At 31.9% G+C, this 26839-nt stretch overlaps 1 protein-coding gene across 1 annotated transcript in view; it reads left to right on the top strand.

Annotated features, from left to right (window-relative positions):
• The window catches only part of LOC126736578 (receptor-type tyrosine-protein phosphatase F-like), a 134394-nt gene that overhangs the window by 8839 nt on the left and 98716 nt on the right, over positions 1-26839 (top strand). Inside the window, exon 3 of the mRNA XM_050440979.1 lies at positions 17250-17374. Coding sequence (XP_050296936.1) covers positions 17250-17374 — 125 coding nt within the window. The remainder of the gene's footprint in view (positions 1-17249; positions 17375-26839) is intronic.

Consider the following 26839-nt stretch of genomic DNA (forward strand, 5'->3'; position numbering starts at 1 on the left):
GATGTGGAAATAATGTGTTTGCGATAGCGAGATTTTGTTCTTGGCAGAATTGAAGCATTCGTTCACCTCGTTCGTTTCTTGTCCCTAAGCCGAATGAACCAATTATTCCTTTGAGTTGTTCATCTATATCTTTTGTTTTTCCAATTTTAGCATTCATGTCTCCAGTAACAACGAGAATCTCATTTTTAGGAAGTTCATTTATGGTAGCATTCAGCTGAAAACATCTTGTCGGACTTGCATTGTCTTATTTATTTAATGTAACACGACGTTTCGGTTGGTAAGTATCTAAACTGTAACAGTTTACACTTGATAACGGTTGGAGATACTTACCAACCGAAACGTCGTGTAAAATTAAATAAATAAGACAATACAAGTCCGACAAGATGTTTTCACTGTACCATTGTCTACCACCTTCAAAAACAGCATTCAGCTGCTCATAAAAGGCCTTAATAGCTTCGTCCGAGGAGTCACTAGTTGGGGCATAGGCTTATATGACGTTGACGTTGAAAGGTTGCGATTTGATCTTTATTGTTATGATGCGATCGTTAACAGCATTGTATCCTAAGACAGCTTTGGCGGTTGATCTGGGCAGTAAGAAAGCAACTCCATTGCGGCTTTCTGTATCATTTCCTGAAAAGTATACTGTGTTTCCTGAGTCTGTGGTGTAATGCCCGGAACCTTTCCAGTGTGTTTCCGACATGCCTAGCAGATCTATTTTGTTTGCGCGGGCTTCTTTTTCGATGATGTACAGTTTTCCTGCCTGGAGAAGCCCTTGGATGTTCCATGAGCCGATTCGTGTAATGTAGCGTGTATTATATCCTTCTCGTATTACGTTATCCAAGACCGCTCCCCCCAGAGATCCGAATGGGAAGCTCTTTAAACCTCCGGAAATTTTCGCATTGAACATAGTCATGATGTTCTCTTGGGAAAAATAATGAAGGTGGTTTCCCCTTGCCTTCCTTCATGGTTGGGATAGGAAAGGATATGTGGTGTAGGTAAGGATTATGGGTAGGACGTGATGCCTCCAAGTCGGGAGGTGGAGAACATCAAGTGCTTCGCGTGGGCAGGGATGCCAAATCCTGAAGTAGATCTATTCTCCCTTGGGAACGAGAGGAAAGTATCTACCCGCTACCTTAATTTAATGAATTCCTAATATTAATTAAAAAACGCACTGAAACTACTTAAAACATTCGTTTAATACTAATACTGTACAAAAGATGCACCATCCGAAGGTAAACAACGAGCGCAGTTGCCAAATAGCTTTATCGCAAGAATATTTCTGGGAAAAATCTACAGCGTTGCCGCTGTGTGTGAAAATTTGGTAATTTAAAGAATCCTTAATTATTATTAGTATTTAGCGTAAATATAGTACAAAATAGGTTTGATTATTAAACGAATTTCACTCTTTCTTTTGCTTTATAATAAATAATGCAACTCAGTTTCTGCTAATTATAATAATTTATTGTATCACTTTATTTTCTTCTGTAAAAATAGAGTAATCATTGGCAACATGGAATACAAAGCATGTATATCAACAAAATATCCCCTCTGCCCCCTGTGTAGATGTTGCGCTTAATACAAAGCAACCAATGTTTATTCTAGTGTATTCAATGTTCTAAGTTTTCTTACTATGGCAAAAGAGGGACTTTTTTCCCAGAGAATGGAGGAAGAAGCAGTCTTTATTATGTCGCTGAAGGACAACAGGGACAGTAAGCTGTAAAAAAACTAAAATTTAAACTTCTTTAATTAATAAAAATAGGGTTTTCTTACCATATGGAACAATAACTATTTTAGCCACAGATCTTCAATTTTTGCATCAGATTCATCATTATCCAAATTTATAATGAAAAATTTTTTCTTCAGACTTTCTCCACTCTTCCTCTCCTAAATTCATAACTTCCTCCTTAATCAAATTTATAACTTTTTTTATCATTTTTTGGATACTACTATTTTCCCTGCGAATTATTTTTTTTTAGTTGTCCCTCGATAGGACTCGGTAAATCAACTCGATCGGATTAAATATACAATAATACGGAGGAAGCCTGAGGACAGTATGACCATACTTTTTAGCTGTTATCTACTACATACTGCTTTCCCCATGATTTGGTATTTAATTTCCAATAATTGTTTCTTTGTATAAGATTCGTGAAAATAGAGATCATGTTTTAATAAAAATGTCTCAATTTATGTGAAGATATGTTTGGGATTTTTTCAGAAAGCCTTGAATGGTATTATCCATAACAATCGCACTGTTTTCCTTTAAATTTGGAATTAATGTTTTCGCAAACCAGGTTTCAAATATATCTGCATGCATGTTTTTATGATAATCCACATTGCACTCTTTTCTATTTTTGCCACAAGACTCACTTGTCCCCACCAACCGATAATCATAATAATGATTTTTTTTCTTTTTGAAATAGGTAATACATAAATTGGAGCACTTCAATATATTATACTTCGATATTCGATATATTATACTGGGTAACAATAAAACTACTGTCCTCCGAGTAACTCCAAATGGTTTGTGATAGACAAATTAAGCTTGTGAGAATTAAAGCGTGGGATTTGACCGAAAGCGTTATTTTCCTTGTTTTAAATTTAATACATTTGTTTTATTGTAATAACACCTATATTTTTACGAAATTAAATTACTTTAGAATCCGATACCAACCACCTACAATTATATACTGAAAGTTTTTGACATTTACTTTATTATCTTTATCTAGATTAATAAAATAAGTCAACTTATACCTTAGTTCTTAAGGTCGAAATACATTTTTAGAAAGAATAAATATTATGTAAGAACTGACTATTTTATAAATTTAATGTTTTCTTGTTCTAAAAACAGACTGGCAATAGTTATACCTTATTTAAAAAATTTTTGCATTTTTTAGTTTTTATTCAAATTCAAAAAATTAAGGGGATATGAAAAATAAGAAAGCAAAATGGATATGGATATGGCATAAAATGTCCATTACCTTGTGGCGTTAACTTTACAGTGTTACTATTTTGCCAAGAGTTTGCAGACGGTAGCTTAGAATTATTGGAGGCTTGGGATTGTTCGAAGGTTCACCTATGACTAGCTATTAGAAAATATAAACTTGATTATAACTATTAAATAAGAGGGCGCCACTTAGTTTTTTTTTTATATAAACGAAAGAAAACTAAGAAAAAGGCTCGGTATATAGGTTTCTATTAACAATTAAATGACCCTGGATAAGGTAAATTTAAAGAGGCAAAAAAATCTCAACAATACAACCAAATTATATTTACATCAAAGATATTTACACACCTCATGTTCCAATCTGATAAATGTTAATAATTTGCTATGAGTTAAAATATGAATAATGTTGATATGATTAAAATAAATTTAACAAAAGTAACATTTAAAATTATGATTTCACTACTAGGTAAATTTCAGCACTTGAAAAATAAATTGCAATCATTAAAGTTTTTAGTATATATTTGTATTACGCAGGGGAAAGTTCATGAACCTTTTTACCTAAGGCATATCAGCCTTAATCGAGTTATATTTACTTAATTACCAAAAAAGGTACTGAAAAATACTGAACAAAAAATAACTAAAATTATAAATAAGAAATTGACGTATTAAATTATGATATTGATTAAATATTTATAGCAATAAAATGAAATTAAAGGTATATTAATAAAAATTTAAACAAGTGAGATAAATCTATGGTTATAACCATATGGTTTTTTTATAGTAATATTTAAATAAATGGAATAAACTGGACTGTATATTCTTCCAAGAAATGAACGGCTAGCCTTCAAAAACGAGGCTGTGAATGTATGCCATTTGTAGCTCAGCTATCCGGACTGGGAATCTCTAATACTAACTCTAGCTCTGGCTCCAGCTCCACCGTTTTCAGCAATTTTCCGGGGAAATAAAAAACCTGCCGCCATCAACAATTGAAGAAGAATAAAGAGGAAAACGGAAAAATAAAACCCTAAAACAACGGTTGCCATTGTATTCACTGTCCATAAAAAATGAATGGCGTTAAAAATGTTACACACTCACCTTGCTAAGTTTCATTCTCTATCCATCAAAATCTTGGGGATTCTTAATCATAATCATATGCATTCATAATCCTGCACCAGAATTATGAATTAAACGGTTCCCTAAAGGAGCAAGATTAAGGACTATAAATTACAAACCATATTGGCCACTTCTTGCTTCACAAACTTCAGAAATAAAAAACTGTCCTTTTACGTGCGCTCCTACTAACTACGCGGGAACAAGTCGTCGAAAAATGGATGCAGTACCGACTAAATCAGTAACGACCATTACATAGACAGCGAGCATTACATTGACAGTGTGAATTTAAAGAAATATGAATAAAAGAAGTTGACCGAAATTATTAATGTAATTATTGAAATTAATGAAGTATCAATGGAGCGTTAGTGAACATAAGGAGTAGAAAAATAAAACGCTATAACCTGACAAATAACAAATCCAATACCTGACAACACCTGAGGTATGAATTGGTGAATTGTCGTGAATTATTTTAAACCCATTGGGATAGATGATGTCAACGGACGGCAGCAACATATTTTCGAGAATGGTCTTATGCTGATCTGCTGTCAGATGGTCTTCTATTTGCCAAATTACTCCAGGACCATTCAGAGACATCCAACCATAAGCATGGACTGAGAATCGTCCATGCGAATTTCTGGGTCTCTGACAAACATATTTAGGATCGTATCGGGTATTATCCGGACCATAAACTATTACTCATCACGAAATTGTCGATCTTAAATCTTTTCATCCATAAAAATAACATTGTTATAGAATTCTCAGCTATAAAAAAAGGTCAGAAACATCGAATAGTTCAAATAGAACTCGAGTGTCGAATATACAGGGTGACGCATCGAAAACTTCCCGCAAGGCATTGCAGAGAGGGAAAGAAGTTTTCTTCAAAATCAAAGCAAGCGTCAAGTTTGTCAATACCTCATTAGAAAGAGCTTTTAACTTCATATGCATCGTTTAAAGATTTTGAAAACCAAAGTTTTCAAGAAAATGTTAGAACGGTTCGAGTTAAAGCAAAACGACATTTACATTTCTTGAAATAATTATTAGGCTTATCCAATACTACTATGTATAATTCTTAGCTCAGGGAATATACGGTTAGCTAAGTTAAGCATCAGTTAAGGTCGATCAGTTAACGACTTTAGATAGGTCTTGATACTCTAAGGTAGAAAATGTAAAAGTCGTTTTGCTTTAACTTGAACCATTTTGACATAAAAGTTAAAAATGTAAATTTGATGTATACCTCGTTTTCTTGGGGTAAATATTTTATGGGTAAAATACTTATGGGTTCAAAAACCAAGCCGATATGTATAGAGGATTAAAAGATATAATTAATTTTTCAATAAGGTATCACTTGATCCCCATTGCTATTTGACAAAATGTGAAGGACACATCCACTCAGAGGATTGAAGAATTGAAGGTGCTATGGTTTTAGCGTCAAAACTTGTCCCTCTCACAAACGTAACGTGTTTTTCGATTTCCAAAAAAATTCATTTCCATGCACCATGCTATTTTCATTGTCTTGTGGACATAATACCGTTCTTTGTATCTGCAAAAACTAAACACGAATTTTTTTTGTTCGTTTCTTAATTATATTTTAACCTGATTTTAATCCTCTAATATACAGGGTGTAATAGTAATAAGGGTAAATATTTTAACAGCAGATTTTTTTTGAAAATAGAATGAGGTTAAGTTACATTTTCCTAGTTCGAAAGTCAAAGGCAACTAAGATATAGAAATAAAAAGATATACTTCAAAAATCTTCCTACGATTTACCCTTTTCAAGATATTTACGTTTAAAATTTTTCATGCGTTCAAAATAAAATTTAATTTTCCTACTTCAGGCTAAAATATCTATTAAGTAAGCGGTGCCTGACAAGATGAATTATTATAAATGTCATTGTCACTTAGGGCTTATGTTCTTGTCAGTTACTTTCATGAGTGGTTATGTTTTTCATAATCACTCATCAAAAACAAGCAATTAGTAGCGTTATCTATTACCTTTTATTGCATTCTTATTGCTAGTTCTGTCAGTCATTGTTATTTATTATTACTTACTGCATATGACTTGAGAGTCGAAGATCTTGGCCGTAGCCGATCGATAGTTCTAGCCGTGACACTGGTTTCGTGCCGTCAAAATTGAAGCCGAGATTTGGTGGCGCACGCCGTACAGTGGACCGACTAAGTGGAGATACCGCGGGATCTAATATTTTACATTTTACAAGATAATATATTTATTTATTATTACGTATTTTTAGGTATATGATAAATGTTTTAAATATTTATTATTATTTATTTTATTGGAAAAATATACATAAACGGTGTTTCAAATTCGTCTACCTCAAAATACGAAAAAGGATAATTTACCCCAAAGTTGTACATTATTTACTTATAAAAGAATATGCCATATAAAAAAATATATATATATTTTATGTGGTTTTGAAGATTATTGAAAAAAATACAAATTTTCAAAAACTTATTCTTGACACTTTTGTGGGTTACCTTGGTTGCTATGGGAAAGTTTTTGCATTGCTGTATTACTTTTTCGTAAAAATGTTAATGCCGAAAGCAAAATTAGGTAGGTACCTACGCCAAATTTAGTTTAAAATTTTAAATGCGTAATCTTACTATAAACTACAATAATAATTGCAGTAAAATATTATTTCGAATCAACGCAAAATATGTGCCCCAGCGCGGAATTTTTGCCATCGCGATGCGGTCGTCGCCTCGCATGATTTCGGCTTCTGTTGTGAGGTATCGATGGAAGCGGGGATAAGTGTCCAGGCTAGAACTATCGATCGGCTACGTCTTGGCCCGCACGTTGATTGAAGATCACATAGATTGAAGTCCAGACTTCAATCTATTGGATTATTGCATACATGAAATTAATGGTAAAAATATTAACTGCTGCTGAGTTACTTTGAAATGAGCAATTATTTCTTTTAAGATTCGGCGATCTTTCAGTAAAAGAATTTTAAAATGTATGGAGATCTTTACTGGCAAATATTTTTATTGTTCATTCGAAGTTTAACAAAGCAATTTAAATAGTTTATGAATGTCGTTTTTGTTGAATGAATTGAAAACTTTAAATGCGAAAATCTCGAGAAGAGTTAATCGTAGTGAGATTTTTTTAAGTATACCTATTTTAAGCAAAACTGTTTACACAATACATATTTTAAATAATAAATTAAATTATGTCAAGCCTTACATTTAAGCCAAAGCCAAGAAAGTTAAAAAAAAAATTATAAAGTTGCTGGTGACGCCCTCCATAACATAATTTAAAAAAAAAGATTAATTTTAAGATTTGCCATTTAAAAACAAAACCATATTCCAAATTTCGTTATGAAAACGATCAATACATGCTAAATTTATGACCACAATTAAAAAAAAAAACATTAAGTTTATCATCCTGTATCTTGCTTGACTTTCGGACTAGGAAATTTTAACTAATTGTTTTTTGAAAAGGCATCTGCTAATAAAATATTTACCATTATTTATGTGATATGTTGTATAGTTACTTAATGATATGCTAATGTGTGTTTCGTCAGATCATTTTAAAAACAAAAGTTTATATGAACATGTTCGCAGCAGCTTCATTTTTGCTACAGGGTGTTTGGGTTTAAATCAAAAAACTTTAGTCATTATTAACATACGTAGATAACACTAATTTAAATGAAACTAAGGAACTACTTTTTACATAATTAGATTCAATTTAAATGGCGTCTCAGAGGGAAACTTTATCTTTGTGATAAAATTATTGGACGCTGATGCATTGAACGTTTTCTTGAATTACGCCTCGATTTCCTATAATGGTAACTCTCAAACTCACTATCTGATGAGCTAGCAGAGCTGCTGCTGCTGATCTATTTTCCATTGTTGAGTCTTTTTTTTATATACATATACTACAACTTAAGAAACTCACTAAATTATAAAGCAACGAACAAACTAATAACTAATAAACGTATATACAAAAATGTCCAATATACAATCAATTAATTAAAAAAAAAAATGCGGCGGGACCGAAAAGCACGCGATGTATTAGCCCACACCTGAACTGTAAACGACCAAAATTTTATAAATAAGATACAAGTGCTTACAACAAATATATATTTAAGACTACCAGGCTTTTCCTTTCTAAAAAAAGTCATTTCGGAAGCTCATTAGTATTGATACCACGTCCTAGCCTAGGGTTGCTTTTAGCACCATGTAGTCTTATTTTGGGCCCGGTACTTTTCCGTAGATTACACTTTTATTAAACATGATGTTGACGACACTTTTCTTATAATTCCTAAGGAATTACCTGATATTCTCCACCACTTTAACTAAGCTACCTATCATAAGAAAATACAATTTACTTATGAGGTGGAGGAGAATAATTCCATCCCTTTTCTCCACACTATGGTGACTAAAAATACGGATGGCACGATAAGCACCAATTGGTACTTTAAACCACAGAACACAAATATATAGTTAAATAGCGTTAAACCAACTAGTAGTGGAAGAATTATAAATTTTTACTTTAGTAAGGTGGGAACTGTGATGGGACTAACAACATGCAACAAAAAGCAATAAAACAGACTTAGCTTGCCATCACTTTGACACTGGCCATTATTTTTTTAAGTAGTATTGTCGGTATTTTGGATCGGAAAGCTAACAACACTATAACAACATTATAGAAGAAATTAGCGAAATAATTTACATCTATTTATGTAAAGATAGTGTAAATTTAAAAACGGACACCTTACGCCTAAGTCATATCTACAGCAACCTTTTAAATAAATATAATTTATTTAAATAACCAAGCCTTATGAAAGGCATTTCAATATAATTTTTATACATTATATCTTATTTACTTTTTAATCATAATTGAATAATAACTCTTAAATAATAAAACTAGTCATTAAATAAGACGAAAAAATAAATTGCTTTATAGGCCTACGGAATCCGTGGTTTTGTTTTTTACCTTTTTTTTTGTTTATTTTTGCTTTATGTTTTTTTGACTACCGCATAGCTGTGACCATCGCGTAGATATAGATATTCTCTTTTATCAGTTTGCGGTTAACAGCAAGCAAGTGTGATATATGTATATATAATATTTTACGGACACACCATATGTTAAGATATAACAAAATTTTTGTTTCCTGTGATTTTTAAAATTATTTATTATTTTAATTAAATATATTTATCCTCAATCAAGCTGTCATTCAAATGTTTTATATATCTATACTGTATTTTTAAAAGTATGTTGCATTTTAGATCAATCCTTATTTATAAATATATTATATTCTTTTAATCTCCTGTTTTTCAACGCTAATTTAGAATCGGAAAAATCAAAATTTATAAAAAAAAACGTATCAAGCATAAGTAAAGCATTTTCTTACGCTGAATACGTGGCTTATATTATTTAGACTTTCTCGATAGTAAATTACAGCATATAACTGAGGAAGTCTATTCTATTTAAGAAGTTAAAAATTACAAAAATTATAGATTTAATGCTTAATTATGAAAAAAAATTATTGCGAGCAGAACTAATCTGAGCGACTGTAAGAATTTGATTTTCGTTTCTGATTCCATGACATCATTAATACTTATATTGTACTGGTACGAACCCACTAACATTTTTGGATTTTAGCAAAGCACAATTTCGATTTTTCCACTACTTGTTCAATAATCTTTTGCGATTTTATTTTATAAATGAAAATATTATATCGGTAAATTGCTAAGCCGAAAGAAAAATATATCTATTAAAATAATATTTACACTTTCCTATGAACTTTAAAGAGTTTTAAAATATGTAATTACACTAAGTATTTTTTTTAATAATCAATCAATATTATTAGGAAAAGGCGAACGAATTGATTATGGTGTTAAAAAATAATTAAACTTACAGAAATTATTTTAAAGCATTTTTGGGTTTTGGTAGAAAACTAACATGGTAGATACACAGAAATCTATTATATGAAAGCAGCGGAAGATTTAAAGCTCTCTCAGGCTTTTCTTCAAAGTTTAAAAAGTAAGTTCTGCAGGTCATTCACAAAATTATTTAAAAAAATTGAAAGTAAAGCCGTATAGCAAAATTAATTGCACTTTATCTGTCTCAATTAAACCAGCTTTGTCTCTATGACCAATTGCGAGTACCTACTAAATACTAATTTAGTAGTATGTAATACGTATTCCATTTTCAGATGAATCTTCTTTTCCATTACATAGGAGACACAATCCTTTCGTTGCTCGATATTGGTCTCGGGAAAATGAGCACAGAAGTTTTTCAAATCCCTAATCAGTATCCTCAAAAATTAAATGTTTAAGCTGGTATTTGGGGCAATGATATTATAGGGCCATTTCTATTGACATTACGTTAAACGCCCAAAAATTCCTTGAGTTGCTGGAAAACCAAGGTCTTCTTGCCATTCAAATCCTCCCTGATTACTAGACCTGAGATTGATCTATTTTCAAAAAGACGGCTGTCCTGCTCATAATGCTGTTATGTTGTCCCTAAATGAATGTTATTTTTGGAGTTATCTTAAGGAGACTATTTACAAATGCAAATTTAGTAGGCCAAAAATTGACAGAAGTTGGGAGAGCAAATTGAATAGAACTAAAATTTTTTTGATAGGTTAACTTATTATTTAGCCAAAGAAGCAAGTCTATTTGAGCGTTTTATATAAGGAATTAATGTTTATTTTTAAAACCTTTAATTTAATTTTTGTATAATGTTTACATATTTTTGTACTTTTGTCAGAGTTTATATCTTATTTTTATTAAGTAATGCTTTAATTTTCATTACGCATGCATGAATAATAAGCATTTTGAGATTACGAACCTATGTGGGCACTGATGTATGTAAAGATTGTATTAAATATGTTAAAATATTTTAGAGATTCCTGAACTTTTGCGTAATTTTATTGCGAGTAATTCAGTTATTTCCATCAAAGTCCGACGCTTACTAGTGACAGTAATGATGTCCTACTTAAAAACAACGACGTAGCAGGCGAGTAGCACGCGAAATGCATCCGTTCGCATTGCCATATTTCGCTTTAAGCACCTCTCTATGCGTAATGATTGATTCCCCGACCTGTTTACATAAATATGTTTTAGATCTATTTAACAAGAATTTATTATTAACTGAATAAATTTGAATCCTCCAAATAGGACTCCTTAGTACCCAAGTGTACTTTGGCCTCTTTGTAGACAAGTGGACTGTATATTTTTTATAACGGTTACCAAACACCGTGAAATAAAACACTCCCGGTGAATTGTTCGACACAGTTTATTAACCCTTAAAACTCGTATTAAACAATCACAACTGCGAACAGGAACTTACGAAACTAGAAATTTAACATTAACAAAAATATTTAGAATTAAAGCCACATGCAATTTTTATTAGAGCCCGAGCGCAATTACATCACAGTCTAACATGTTGAAAATCTCACGTTGAATTCTATATACTTTGATTACATGTTCTTAATATTGGCGAGTCAACAGACAGACTGACTATTTTGTAATAATTTTTATTTTGGCGGTCTGCGGGCGGGACGGCGCCGGCGCACGGATGAAGATAAGGTACGGATCGGCAAGTCGCTTCAAACGACGCGGCTTTTTAATACGAACTATGTGCCCGAATAAAAACGAAGTAGGTAACATTAATTGGCGCTCTAACATTAACTTTAAATTTTGGGTAAATGATTTTCTAAAATATTCTATTCTGAAACGGATTACCTATTAGGTTTATTATTATATCATGTTTCTATAATTCTAGGTGCAAGCAAAAATGCAGACAAATAATCAAACGATATTTATTTAAAAATTTAAGTGAACTAGAAAAACATAAATCTTAAAATTCATAATAATTTGTAATCAAATTTCTTGGAGTTACTTCTTTCATTCCTAAAATGTTTACTGATTTTCCGGCTACACAAGATGTATTTATTTTTATAGCTTAGTCTTTATGAAACTCACTTAACTGCTACTCTCACCAAAAAAAAAGAAGTTAAAATTAACAGATCAAACGAACTTACCTAAGTGAAGTTCGATCTGGATTATATGAAGCCTTGTCGAAGTAAATAACTAGAATAGGTAGTATCTCCGATGGCATCGAGTCTCACACAAATTCAAAGCAAATAAAAAACCCCCCTGGTCCTGCATACCTAAATCCATTGCATACTTTCAGTCTTCTTCAAAGCTACATTGTTGCAACCAAGGGAAATAAATAATAGGGTAGGGAATGGATGCATAATAATTAAACAACATAACCAACAGAATAACGAGAAAAAATAATATTAGGCACACACTTAGAATTGGTATGTACATAAAACATTAATTCTAAGGATGGCAACAACATAATATGGTTATACATTTATTTTTCAAGATAACTTATATCTTAATAAAAATGTACCTACTTAATATAACAAATAACAAATCTGGAAAATATTTTCCTATACTAACATTAGAAACAAGAAACTTAAAGATAAAAACTCATCATAATACTAACAACTAAGAACAGTCGTTGCAAAATTGTCTTTTTGAAGCAAAGATCTGTTATAATGATTGGCAAAAACAGAGGATTTCTCCGACCAGCCAGCTGCAAGCCGAGTGGAGTCATAAGATACTCCCTTTCGCGCAGCTGCAGACGTCGCAGCATGGCGAGTACTATGAGCTGTGAATTGGTTCGTATCCAACCCACTCTTCTTTAAAATCACATTTAACCATCTAGAAATTGTTTGAGAAGTGACATCTCTATGAGGTTTCTTAAAGGTAATAAAAAGATTTTTTGACGTCTGTCTTAAATTTTTGGTTTTATTAAAATACTCAATTAAGGTTCTAGCTGGACAAATTTTCTTATCTTGATTAAAGAAAGGCAAAAGAAGAGTAGGTCGAATGCAAACTTTGGCTGAAGTTTTAAGTTTTTTAGGTATTTTAACCTCAACTTTGTTTTCACCTATAATAATATTTTCAACTTCTATGTTGGCTAAAGTCTGTACTCTTTGACCAGTAGCCAAGGCAATAAGGATTGCTAATTTATATGTGAGGTCTTGAAGGCTTAATGTTTCATTAGACATAGATTTAACATATGTCAAAACTATAGAGGGGTCTCATGTGAAATTGTATCTGGGAGCAGTAGGTCTTAAACTATGGACCGCTTTAAAAAACCTCCTAATTTTAAAATCCGAAGTTAATTCTGACCCCAAAATTTGAGTAAGAGCTGCTCTAAATGAATTTAAAGATGTATAAGTAGCTCCATTTTTAAATTGAGTAGTAAGAAATTTTAAAATATCTGGAACAGAGCTTGAATAAACATTCATGTTTCGAGATTTTCTAAATTGCCACCACAGTTTAAGACCTGAATGTTAAGACCCGAATGTTGAATTGTAGAGGTAGTAATGGAGGCCAAGCAAATTTCTAAAGCTTCTTCAGGTACTGAACCAGCTCTCAGGGCTTGGAGGATAACACTCCTGCCACCAGGGAAATTTTTCGCCAAAGTAGATGAGGCACGTTCCTAAAAGAAAGTAAACGTTCGTCAGCCTCGAAAACTAAAGGTGTTGATTCTAATAATGATGTAAAAAGTGGGTACCATGGCTGGGATGTCCAGAAGGGCACAACGACAATTTCTCTAGCTTTTTCCTCTTTTATTTTTTGCAAAGCACGAAGAATAACAGAAAATGGTGGAAAAGCATAAAAGAAAAACTTGTTCCATTTTATCATAAAGGCGTCCACTGCTATGCATTCTGAACCTCCCAACCATGATACAAACTTTTTGCACACAGCGTTCATTTTTGAAGCAAAGAGATCAACTTCTGGTTTCCCAAAAGTGGATATTATATCTTTAAACACCAAGTTGCTTATTTCCCATTCGGTTTCTTTGGATAATTTAAGGCTGAATTGTGCATCTGCTTCAAAATTGTCTTTAGACTTTATATAACTGCATATAAATAGATATTTTTACCCTCGTACCATTGCCAAATAATACGAGATAATTTATTTAGGGATTGGTGGTGTACACTTCCCATCTTATTAATATAAGCCATGGCAGTTGTATTGTCAACTCGGAATAATATATTGCAATCTGAAGCATTTTTAGCAAAATGTTTTAAAACCAAATAAACAGCTTTTAGCTCTATAATAATTTATATGATAAGTTTTTTCTCTTTCGGTCCAAAAACCATGTATTCTTTTCCCATTACAATATCCCCCCCAACCAGTATTCGGAGCATCAGAAAAAACTTCCATACAATAAGAATCTTTTTTAATCGCATTATTAGCTGTAGATAAATTTGTTAGCCACCAATTAAAATCTTCTTTGAGTATAGAAGATATTTCCACTTTTGCATTAAAATTGCCTGCAGATTTTTTTAAAGCTAAGAATTTTTCACGCTCAAAAAGTTTGGTATAAACCCAACCATATTTAACTGCAGGACAAATGGAACAAATAGTACCAAGAAATCTAGCAAATTCCCTTATTCGATAATTTCGAGAATTTCAAAATTTTCTTAGCAATTTTAAAACTTTTCAAATTTTTTCTTCAGGTAGCGCAACAGTCATTGTTGTAGAATTATATAAAAATCCTAAATATCGAACACAAGTTGAGGGACATCATACACTTTTTTTGTAATTAACAATAAAACCCAAGTTTTGTAATAATTTGATAGTCGACATGATATTATTATGGCACTCCTTTTGGGAATTACCAAATAGCAAAAAATCATCTAAAAATAGTACACATGTGTGATTTCTGCTCCATAAATAGGCTAGTATTGGTTTCATGATCTTGGTGAATACTAAGGGGGCAGAGTTTAAACCAAAGGGTAGACAATTATATTCATAGAGCTGACCATTGAAATAAAATCTCAAATATTTTTTATGTTGTTTAAAAATTGGAATTAAATGGCAGGCGTCCTTAAGGTCTGCCATAAAAGAGCCGTTTTGAATAAGTTTGGTCACAGTCTTATGATCCTCCATTTTAAAATGTGTAGTTTTTAAAAATTTGTTTAAAGATTTTAGATTTAAAATTAACCTATGACTTCCATTTGGTTTCAGAACTACAAATATTTTTGAAGCATACTGATTTTTACATGGTGTTACTTTACTAATAGCTCCAATTTTAGACAATTTAGACCAAAAGGTCTTCAATAGACGAATTAATGGAACATTTTTCAGAAACAGACCATTTACCATTTTTTACAAAACCATATTTTTGAATAGGCTTTTTAATAAAAGGCAACCTATAACCTTGAATATATGATAAAATAAATTTGTCATTAGTAACTTTATGCCACTTATTTACAAAATATTTTAATCTACCGGCATATACACTACTAACCCCTTGCTTTACTGTCGACGTCGACGGAACCTCTCCATCTGTGTTTTGGGCAGTTCCCTCGGTTTCCTTTCCATCCGTTGATCTGGATGGTTCTTCTGCTGTTGGCGTTGGTAGGGATAAGGTCTCTTGTAATATTGTCCAGCTCGGGTGCTCCCCTGCAACTGAGCTGGACCCCTGGAGTTTAAATGAGTGCGACTGATAGGTTTCTTAGCAGTTTTCGGCTTAACCTGCTTAAGTTCCTCGCCTGATTTTTCCAGGTTTTTTGCAGCCTTCTCTCGTTCTTCCAATGCTTGACCAAACAAAAAAATTATCAGTAGGCGGAGCAGAAAGCGTATCTTTTAGATCCTTATTCAAATTTATAGAAATAAGATGTTTGTGTGTCATGGTGTTAAGATGGTGTAGATGACACAATAGGCGGCCAGCATTACTTAGGTATTGTATATATACGTTGTTGCCCCCCTCTTCTTCAGCTAGCATCAAAGTTAAGGCTTGGGAAATTGCTGATATGCTTGCAGCCACAAACTGCTGTTTTCGCACCAGGCGCTCATCTCTACGGAGTATTTGAGCAGTTAATGCTTCCTTAACCTCGGGATTTAACTGAGGTACTTCCAGAGACTTAAAATTTTCGGGTATTATATGTTTTTGGAGAAGAACTTGAATATTCTCCTCACTTAAACCATTCTGTAAAATATTACTTCAGCGAGGGACTACTGCCTCATAAATTGGAGGTCCTAAGACGGTCTTATTTATTGGCTCATCGCCAAGTATCTGCAAAACCTCAGAATTCAAAGATTTTTCTTTTGCTTCCTCTGATTGCACGATCGGGGGCTGAGGATTATTTTTTTGCTGTTCAGAATCACCTGAAGCAATAAAAGAGACATGTTAATTTCGAAGACTGAAGGTATGCAATGGATGGTATGCAGGACCGGGGAGGTTTTTTATTTGCTTTGAATTTGTGTGAGACTCGATGCCATCGGAGATACTACCTATTCTACTTATTTACGAGACAAGGCTGAAATATAATACATGAAAAATAGCTAATAAGAGTACAACACAAGACCGCCATCGCCAGATACTGCGGAAAAAAAGGAAACTACAATGAATTATTAATAACACTATGCTAACCATCATTACTAGCCTACTAGCCGTGATTCTCCTCTCTCGATATTTTAAAATTAAAAGCAAATAATTTAAATTAAACTAATAATTTAGTTTAGTTATTTAAATAAATTAACTAATAATTTAGAAATGTCAGAGAAAATTGGAGCCTTCTCTATCGAAAAGAAGAAAAAGTGATACGTGAATAAGAAAAATAATCATTCAAAAGATAAACTAAATGGTTCTTTAGAAAAACTTATCCCACAGGAATACATTCAAGTTAATTTGAATTAAGCTTCTTCAAAGCCAAAGTCCTTACTATCTTGCTTACTTTAGTTAGACTGATTATTTGCACATATTTGGCATTTAATAACTACATATACTTCTGGTCTTCCAGTCATAGTTAATATTTTAATCTTATATTCTTAACTTAAATAAATCGCCATTTTACGAAATTATTATAAATAAGGTAGGAGTATCATTTTTTTGAATTTTTTTAAGCCCCTAAAATAACAAAAAGTTTAAAGGACCATTTAAAAACTTCATGGGTCTTCCATATCTTTTTAATAAGCCATCTTGTTATTTTATCGACTTATTTAGAACATTTCTTAAGCAAATGGATGAGCAAGCGGTGCGTTTTATTATACGGTAAATCGAAGTGCCTGCATTTCATTTGAAAATGCCATGATCTAAACTAAAATAGAAAAAGATTTGAAATTCATTTAAAAAAATATCTTTCAGAATAAAGTATAGGTATTATTAAAATATTATACTCGTAATTTTCAGCACCACTCTATGTTTTCACCCATCAACCCACAGTTAATTGTCAATACCAAGCTTGTGAACTTAAAATGGTAAATTTTGATGGACGAGGCCGCGAACCAAGTTATTATTGGTTTCAATATCAAGTCGTAAGTATGAGTGGTGTTTTAAAAAAAGTGAAATTATGAAATTATTATATGTGGTAAGTAAAGTAAAGAAAATTCTAAGAATAACAAACATAACTATCATATAAGTAAATATTCATGCAATTGTTCTCTTCTTCGATAAACTAAGCATTATTAATAAATAAATCAATCAATTGTTCATTTGCTTAAATACATTAATGGTGTTTAGCATTGTCAAAACACATTTAAAGAGAGTACAAAATTAAAACTATCAAACTATAATACATGATATTTTACATAAAATTCGTATACTCATTAAATTCCTATATATTATGTCTATAAAGCTATAGGGAAACAAATATAAGGGAAGTTGTTAAATTCTTTTTTAAAGAGAAAGGGGCGACACTTTTATCTTATGGTCTAGGCAATTGTATAATTTTAAGCTCTCGGTTATGTATATTTTATGGGTTAATGACAGTCGATGTTGATGAAACAACAAGTTTTCGCCATGCTTAGTCGGGTAGTTGTGTTATTAATTAACAGTTATGAAATCAGATATATGAGCTCGATCATAAATTAAACAGCGATAAATATATATGATGATCTATAAACAAAATGATAATTTAAGAACAATGATAAGACTTTGAAAAGTCATTAATTGGAGCTCCTGAAAAACAGGCCTGCAGCTGCCCCAAGGCTTCAATCCCCCCACTAACGGCGTTTTTTTATAACCTGAAGATTTTTATCCATTCAGCGGAACATCTCCAAAAAAGGAGATCGTATGACAATTTGACTAAAAAAGATCTAGGTAGGCGATTCGGGTTACTTCATTGGGTGTGATGTATGAGATTCTGAAGCAGGTTAAGCATTCTGGAAAAGCCATTAGAAAGATGAATTATATGGTTCCTCCAGGTTACTCTACTATCGAGTTGAACTCCCAAACATTTTAATGAAATTCTTTTCTTTTAAAGAAAAGCAAGGGTGTCTGTATTTTCCAGATTTATACAAAGATTATTATCGAAATATTCGAAATATTTATATTAATCCATATTTCTCAAAAATATAATAAATATACGAATTTTTATAACTAGGTTTTTGAAGATTAAGCTAAACGAATCCTCATAAAAAATATTCTTACTACATATAAGAAAATCCTATTTCCAATTAAATAAAAAAATAGATATTAATAGAATTATAATAAGGTTTAATTTTTAAGTTATATAAAAATCTGTCTGAAAATTTGAATTTTTCATCGTAAACAAGAGTATATATTTTTTTAAAAGAATGTTAGCACGGAAAGGCAGAATAATCAGATGGTAATAATATTTAAACTATATTGCTAATGGCTTACTTTTTTTACTTGAGGATGCTTCTACCGGGACTAAATTGGGATATCACTGCTGTTTGCAATCTTTACTAGCGCTTTCTTACTAGTGCTGGGTTACCTTCTGCTTTTACAGTAGGACAATTTCATTGTATTGAATCATTGAACAGATCTGTTTTTAAATTTTCAGTTCTTCCTGATCCACCAGTCATTGTAGTTTCTGATTTGATAATTACCTTAAATGGTTTCAAGGGAACTAAACAAAAATTTTTAATAAATAGTAAAAAGTTGAATATATACCTTATTGGTTTCCTAAAGTTTACTTACCTGGTAAATTGAGTGAGGTCAAAACACCTTTTTTAAGTATTTTATTAGGACCAAACCTTAGAACATTGAATGCCTAGAATAAGTCTAGTTGCACAGCCGACTTTACTCAAGCCGCAAAATGATAACATTGGCAACATTGCTTTCAGATATATTTTTATTTCAGTTCTCATGGGATTTAATAGGGATCGCTTGAATTCCTCTTTTAAATTTGAATTTTCAAGTGAAATTTCGGAAAGGAAAGTGAAGGTAGTTATTATTGAGAACTTACTAAGTGTTAGTAACATCTCCCAGCCAGTATCGGTGTGTTATATACTATAAAAACATTAATAAATGATTATAAAGGTAAACGCCTTCTTTGTAAACAGGTGGAGCCGGCCGGCTTCTTAAGTGGGTCATTGTGCTATTTATCGATTTTTTTAGATTTTTTTTTGATTTTTGTGTTATGCTCTTATCTGTGTGATTTGGGATTATTTGTGAATATCTTGTGTTCCACAAAAACTAGAAACTTATGCTTAAGAGCCAAGGTTAATGCTTTAAAAATATGTTTATAAATAAAACAAAATCTACAAAAAATGTAGATTTTGTTTTATTTATAAACATATTTGGGGGAATTCTGGTAAGGAATACCCATAGTATTAGTAAGTATAGGTAAATCTATTAGCTTTATTTATATATAGGAATTCATTCATTCAAGTCCCTGCTGTGTTCCCGGATGTAAATCTAATTATAAAAGTAGTTTAAGAGCAGGGGAGGCAAGTATTTCTGTTTTTGGCTTCGCCAAAGATGAACAACTTAAAATTAAATGGATAAAAGCCATACCTAGAGATAATTGGGCTCCTACTCAATATTCTGTGGTTTGTGCTAAGCATTTTGACCCGCATTATATTATCCGTTAAGATGATTATATTTTACCTGATGGCACACTCACTAAGATTAGAGTTAAAGCAAGATTAGTTTGCTCAGCAGTACCTCAAATTTTTCCAAATTTATCTGCATATTTAACAAAAACAGTGCCTCTTCCTAGAAAAAGTCCAGACGAAGGATATAGTGAACAACAAAAACATAAAGAACTTGCCAATGAATCCTCTAAGCAACTTAATTTCATAATAAATTTTCAAGGTCTTATGAGTAATTATTCCCAAAAATTTCTAATATCTGATCTGTGGAATGTAAATATTGTTGGGGATACAAAACTATATTTCTATACTTTAAACTTAAATGATGCTTGTATAAATATTATTAATCAAATATCAATAGATAGTAGCCTACATGTTAAAGTTTTTTTAAAAAACACTGAGTTATCCCAAAATAACGTAAAATGGATTTTACCTTTCGAATTGAAATTAAGTAGGTGGTCTTAACTCGAAAAGCTATTAACTAGGTATAAGTATTCTGATTATTGTGAGCTTATTAAACCATACTCATTAAGCCATTCATATCTAGAGAAGTTTCACGACTTCATTAACCAAAATTTAGATTTCTTAAAGGCGTTAAATTTATTGGAAGATTCTGATTCACACAACTTAGAGGATGAAAAAGATAGTGACATTTGTTATCGAGTAATACTTTTAATAGACCAAATAACTTTACTTAATTTAAAGCAAAAACGTTATTGCCCATCAACTATAGTAATGTCTTTTATGTTATATATTATATCCGCTTGCGCATATGAACTGCCTATAGATTATTTTAATCTACCCACCAAGAGGTACATACAGTATCTTTCTTCTAACTTTGATGTGTCAACTTAAATAAAACTAACGACACCACTAAGTATTTAAACAGTGTATCAACTTCTTTAGCACCGACTGAGAAAGTTGTTAATTTATTAATTGATGAAATTTATATAACTAAAAGACTATAGAGGAAAATATCTAATAATGCATTTATATAATTATTAACGGCGCCTATACATATTTGAAACACTAAATCAATCACATAAATAAAATATTCTCATTTGTAAATAAAGCAAAATCAAAGTTGAACCTCCATCTCAGCAGAGCCGCGCTTTCAAAGCGTAAACGGATTAACCAAAATCGATCCGAACCTCCCAGGTGGTGCGACGTTGCCAACTGTTATTTCGCGGCTTGAGTATAGTCGGCTGTGCTAGCTGGAAACCATAGGCAGGGTTGTTTGAGTCAACACCCACTCAAAGACAAGGCCTTAGTGCTTGGCGCGTGACGTCATCGATGTGGGCCACCGATTTTTAAAAACCAAGGGATTTCATATGCTAATATCTCAATATTTGGCTTATTTTAAAAAATGCTAGGAATAGAATAGAGTTCAGGAAACATTCAAAGGTATGTTTTAGTTCTGGTTGAATGTCAGATTAAATATTATGGTGTAATATTAAATGCAGACTCCCAACTCCCCTACATCTGCGCCAAAATTCAACATATGTATTTAGGTATTTATAATACTTTTTTTATACCATCAAGTAGTAAAAAATGTTATTATATACACATAAATACATATATTGACTTTAAAAGATTAAAAAGCTTATCATACTCCAGTTCATGTAATTCTTTAATTGCAGAAAAAGAAGCACATTTTTTTTTCAAAGTGTCAAAATCAGGAAAATAAAATTTTTGGTCTGGTTTAGAGTTAAGCCAATTATTAAATACACATTTAAGTAAGTGAACTGTGTCAAATAGGTAAAATAATGGTCTCTGATTATCTATGGGATGAGAATAAACAATGCTAAGTTGGTCTGCAGTTGAAAAATGACTCATGGCTTTCCCGTTAATGGCACTTGTAACACAAAAAACTATGTACACAATCTCCTCTAAATTTTCAATAATTGTCTTAATAAAATTATGAAGTATGTCTGATGTAATTTTGGAGATGGGAGCTATGTGAACTACTTCCTAAAAAGCTGGAACACACACTTGTAATCATAAAAGTAAATGCCGAGGAAGCTAGAGACTTAAGTCTAGTAATTAGTCTTGTAAGGAAAACAAGACTAGAGTCAAAATTATTGTACTACTTGAATATCTGTACCTTTCCTTTGCAGTTATAAGCAAAGCTAATTGTTCACAAATAAAATCTAAAACATGCACTATTTTGTTGTCTCCAATGTTTTTAAAACTTTTTAGTATGTTTGACACAAAATCGAACACACATTTCATTTTATTTATGTCATTTGATGGTTTGACATGATTGAGAATAGTATTGCCAAGGGTATTGGTAGCAGTCTCGGTAGCAGTATTTGGATTTAAGTCACAGTCGGGGTTGTCATTATTGGTAACATTTTCGTCCAAAGGCAGGGTAATAATAGTAAGGTCTATTGCTTCAAGTATTGCATACAAATCATCTAAACTATGGGAAGTATATGGAGTTTTAAATTTTGATGTTAAACCACAAACTGGCTCGCTATATAAAAGTTTCATATAATATTCATATCCTAATATGAATATTAATAATAACATTTAAATTAAAAACAATTGCCCAATTAATGCATGGACTAGGTGTGTATTCAATTTTAAAAATTGTTAGCTTTTTGCTGTCTTGAGACTCACTGTGAGCAGTATCTTTCGGTAGTTTAAAAGCAGAACATTTTTCAATAAACTCTTCAAAACTGTCAAAATTATTTTGTTTCTCATGCTCGCCAAAGTCAATTTTGCTTAATTCAAGGGCTTTTGCTAAATTCAACTCGTCAATATTTTTAAACCTTTCATCTTTACTTGGCAGTATTTTTATAGTTTTTGACAAATAACTAGGGCAATTTAAAAAAATAGATGGTGTACAGTCTTCTTTTAGCCGTGGTTTTAGTAATTATTTTGTACAAATTTTACCTGTGTTGGAATCTTGAACTTAAGTACTCTTTATTATACTACCTTCAGGAAAATGAGCTTCACATATTTTGGTGTTGTTTGTGGGCTCAAAGTCATCTCTGTGTATGGCTTTTACCCATTTTCGCCTTAGATTTATATACTTAAGAAAACCGAAGACATGCACTTTAGGTCCGTTTTTATAGTTTCCGTTACAACCCGGAACACAGCACTTTTGAGGCATATTTAAACTCTGGTATTAACTACAAGCCGAGGGAGAGATAGGAGAAAAACATTAAATTAAACACGAACTAAAGTATTAAAATCTGATATAAACAAATAAAACCGCGGCGTCGCCCGGCCGGTGCGCCGGAGAACCGGTTTCTCCGAGGATTTTTTAATACGATTTTGCGATTTCAAAGTTCGCGAAGAGTTTACATAAATATAACATACACGATTCGCGGAAATAAACAGTTCCGATTTTAGAAAAAAACACAAAAATTAGCTAATGTTTACTGCGGATCTCGTCAGAAACACCGGCAACCACAGAACATAAATATAAACAACCTAACCTCTCGTTTCATCAGGTGGCACAACTAGTAGATGCGCCGTTGTCAGATTTATATAGAAAGAACTCCTATTGGCAAGTAGCAAGGTATTAGATAAATGATAAAATTTGAAAAAATGGAAGTTTAAATTATAAAAAGAGAAATAAGGATGCACTCTTTTTTTTAACTAAATTGTAAAGTAAGAGCAGTTAAAGATATAGATTTGATTATTTTAAGATAGTAATAGGTCATCCTAACGTTCACGGCAATCTGCAAAGTCTGGCAGCGTTGCAGGCAGCCTTCCGTGGACGAACAACGGCAGCGTCAACAGCTGAATTCACCCGAAAATCAACCCGAAGTGCATGGCCCAAATGCGTGACGTCACGAGCAAAATTTTTTGGAGCGCTTTGTCCTTTTGTAGAGGTGTTATAGTTTGAGTTTACCATCTCTCAGACAATGATGTCAAATCGACTTTCCAATTTTTCATTCAATATATATTTTTCTTAGTCCACTGCATATATTTTTAATGTATTCTATTTTGTAACAGGTAAAAAATGTATTCTGCAAGTTTCGTTTATTCGCTGACTGATAATATACTTTGAGAGTAATCAACAAATTTTTCAGATTAAAAAAAGATTCCAAACAAAAAAGTTGATGAAAAAAAAGCAACTTGGCAACGTAGAATACCTATGTTTACAATGCAAGTATCCGATGTTGCTACTTTGTGTTTTTTTTCTAGATGTGTGATAGATTTTTTTATATGTGTGAAACCAGCGTCCGATCGATATTCAGCAACCAAAAATCTAGAACGCAGCATATGTCGTTTGCCAGGAATTTATAGTCTGCACCCGCTGCTATTTAATCGATATAATGCCCGTAACTCCTGAAATTCCCAAGGAATCTTAATAACTTTTTTTGGTCAGATATTAACAATCAACTAAATCGATTTATAGTCGTTATGAAGTAAAGTTTTTTTTTTGTGAAAATCATTTAAAAAGTCGAATGTTAAAGAAATGAAAAAGGCTTCCGAAAGATTTGAATTAATCATTTTTCTATAATGTATAATAATAATCAAACGCATATGAGATGGTTGCAAACCTCTACAAACAAAAGTTTTTTGGTAAAAAATTATTGAATTGTTAGATGTTACAAAATATAAAGGGCTATAACTCCTAACGGCTATAAGAAAAAGTTTAATTCAAATCCTTTGAAACTTAACCATTAAATTACTTTTTACAAAAAAACCTTAGTTTGTCGGGGTTTATACTTACTTTAAACCGATTTAGTTATCTATTGTTAATATCTAGACAAAAAATTATTAAAAGTTGTTTGGAATTTCAAAAGATACAGGCATTATACAGGTTAAATAACAGTGGACGCGCACTATAAATACGTTGCTGGCAAACTACATATGCCGCGTTCTGGATTTGGTCGTTGGATATCGACCAGTTAGTTACTGCCTTCATTTTTGCACACATTATTTTTGCGTCATTTCGGGTTCTAATAAGCAATAAATTTCCTAGATTATAATAATATACTTAATTACACATTTTTATTAATATCTTCCTAAAAGAAAAAAGCTTAATGTTGGTATCCAATTTCTCATCCAATCAACCAACACCTAACTTGCCTGTGAAATGAACGATTTGAATTTTCTTTTTCCCAATATACAGGGTGTTCATTTGAAAACTTCCCACCACAAATTTATCGAAACCACTGATTAAAAAAAAAACGCCGAAATACGTCAAAAGGTTTGTCAAGGGGGACAACTTTCTAACCTAAAATTACGTCACCTCCTTTCACCCTCTGCCCCCCAGGGTCATCCCCTTAAAAATTTTAAAGGGCAAGGGGTATCGAGTAATAGCTTGTTTAAAAGGTCTTTTGAAGTGTTTTATTTTGACGTTTGATTTTTTTTAAATCGGTTGATTCGTTTTCGAGAAGATTAGTAAAATCTTTGTTTATCTTAATTTGTTCAGATAGAAAACAAAAACATGAAAATATCGGTTTTTATTTCAATAAGTGTTCAAAATGTTGCCCATTTTTTGGCCAAATAATGATATAGGTGATGTTAAAATTCCTGACGGACATTTTCAAAAACATGTTGTGGGATATCATGGCAGCTGTCGATGATGCGTTGACGAAGTTCATCCAAACTTTCAGGTTGGGGAGTAAACACAATAGATTTCAAATGACCCCATAGAAAAAAGTCGAACGGCGTTATATCAGGAGATCTAGCAGGCCATTCTCTAGGCTCCCTTCGCCCTGTCGTCTGAAATATATTTCCAGCAAGACGGCGCTCCTCCTCACTATGTTCTTCCCGTTCGGCATTGGCTAGACGACGAGATCTCTTTTTTCACAGTTTAAAACATTTTATCCTCCATTTAGACGTACTTACTTGCTTTCCTGTTGGTTAAATGTAAATATTTCTGAAACAGTTGAGTTTTGAGATAAGGTGTGTTATACGAAACTTGCTTGGAATTTCGCATATATTTCATAAATATGCAATAAAAAATATAGCATTTCATTTAAAAAAATGACCGATGACGTCATATCTTTTTTTTTGTTCCACCTTGTATACAAAAATTTATGTGAAATAATGCGCAACTTAAAATAAAAATCGACGGGTCCGAGCGTTTTCTCAAAAAATCATGTCTCTAATTTTTATTGAATTTATGCGGAACTTTAGGCGGTCACTGTATATTTGTTGGTCTCTTCTAATACTAACAACATATTTTGGAACTATAATATTAATAAAAACTTAATTCAAGGACAGATGTTTACATAAAATCAAAAGAATTTCTTAGAAAAACACAAGTTGTAAGGAAAACATTAATTCTGATCCATTCCGGGTGTTCAGGTCTCTTAGTGTCTGTACTACCAAAGTTTACTGAATAAAATATACCCCTAGCAGCGGTGTTTTTTTACCCTTCAAATGTCGAAAATACCGAATTTAGTTTATTCTTTTATCAAACTAAAAAAATTCTAGTTTTTTAAAATACGTCGGCTTTTTCAAAAGACATACATAGTAAGTATCTATAGATGCTGTTTTATCATTCTTAAAAAAATCATAATTTTTTACCCCTAGCAACGGTGTTTTTTTACCCTTCAAATGTCGAAAATACCGAGTTTGGTCTATTCTTTTATCATACTAAAAAAATTCTAGTTTTTTAAAATACGTCGGCTTTTTCAAAAGACATACATAGTAAGTATTTATTATCATTATTATACTGTATTATCATTCTTAAAAAAATCGTAATTTTTTATCCCTAGCAATGGTGTTTTTTTACTCTTCAAATGTCGAATATACCGAATTTGGACTCTTCTTTTATCATAGTAAAATTATTACAGTTTTTTAAAATACGTCGGCTTTTTTAAAAGGCATCTATAGTAAGTATATACAGATATAATATAATTACCTTAAGAAATCATATATGATAAATCATATTTTTTCACCCCTAGCAACGGTGTTTTTTTACCTTTCAAATGTCGAAAATCCCGAATTTGGGCTATTCTTTTATCA

Source organism: Anthonomus grandis, chromosome 5 (genome assembly GCF_022605725.1).
Source record: "Anthonomus grandis grandis chromosome 5, icAntGran1.3, whole genome shotgun sequence".
Lineage (NCBI taxonomy): Eukaryota > Metazoa > Arthropoda > Insecta > Coleoptera > Curculionidae > Anthonomus > Anthonomus grandis.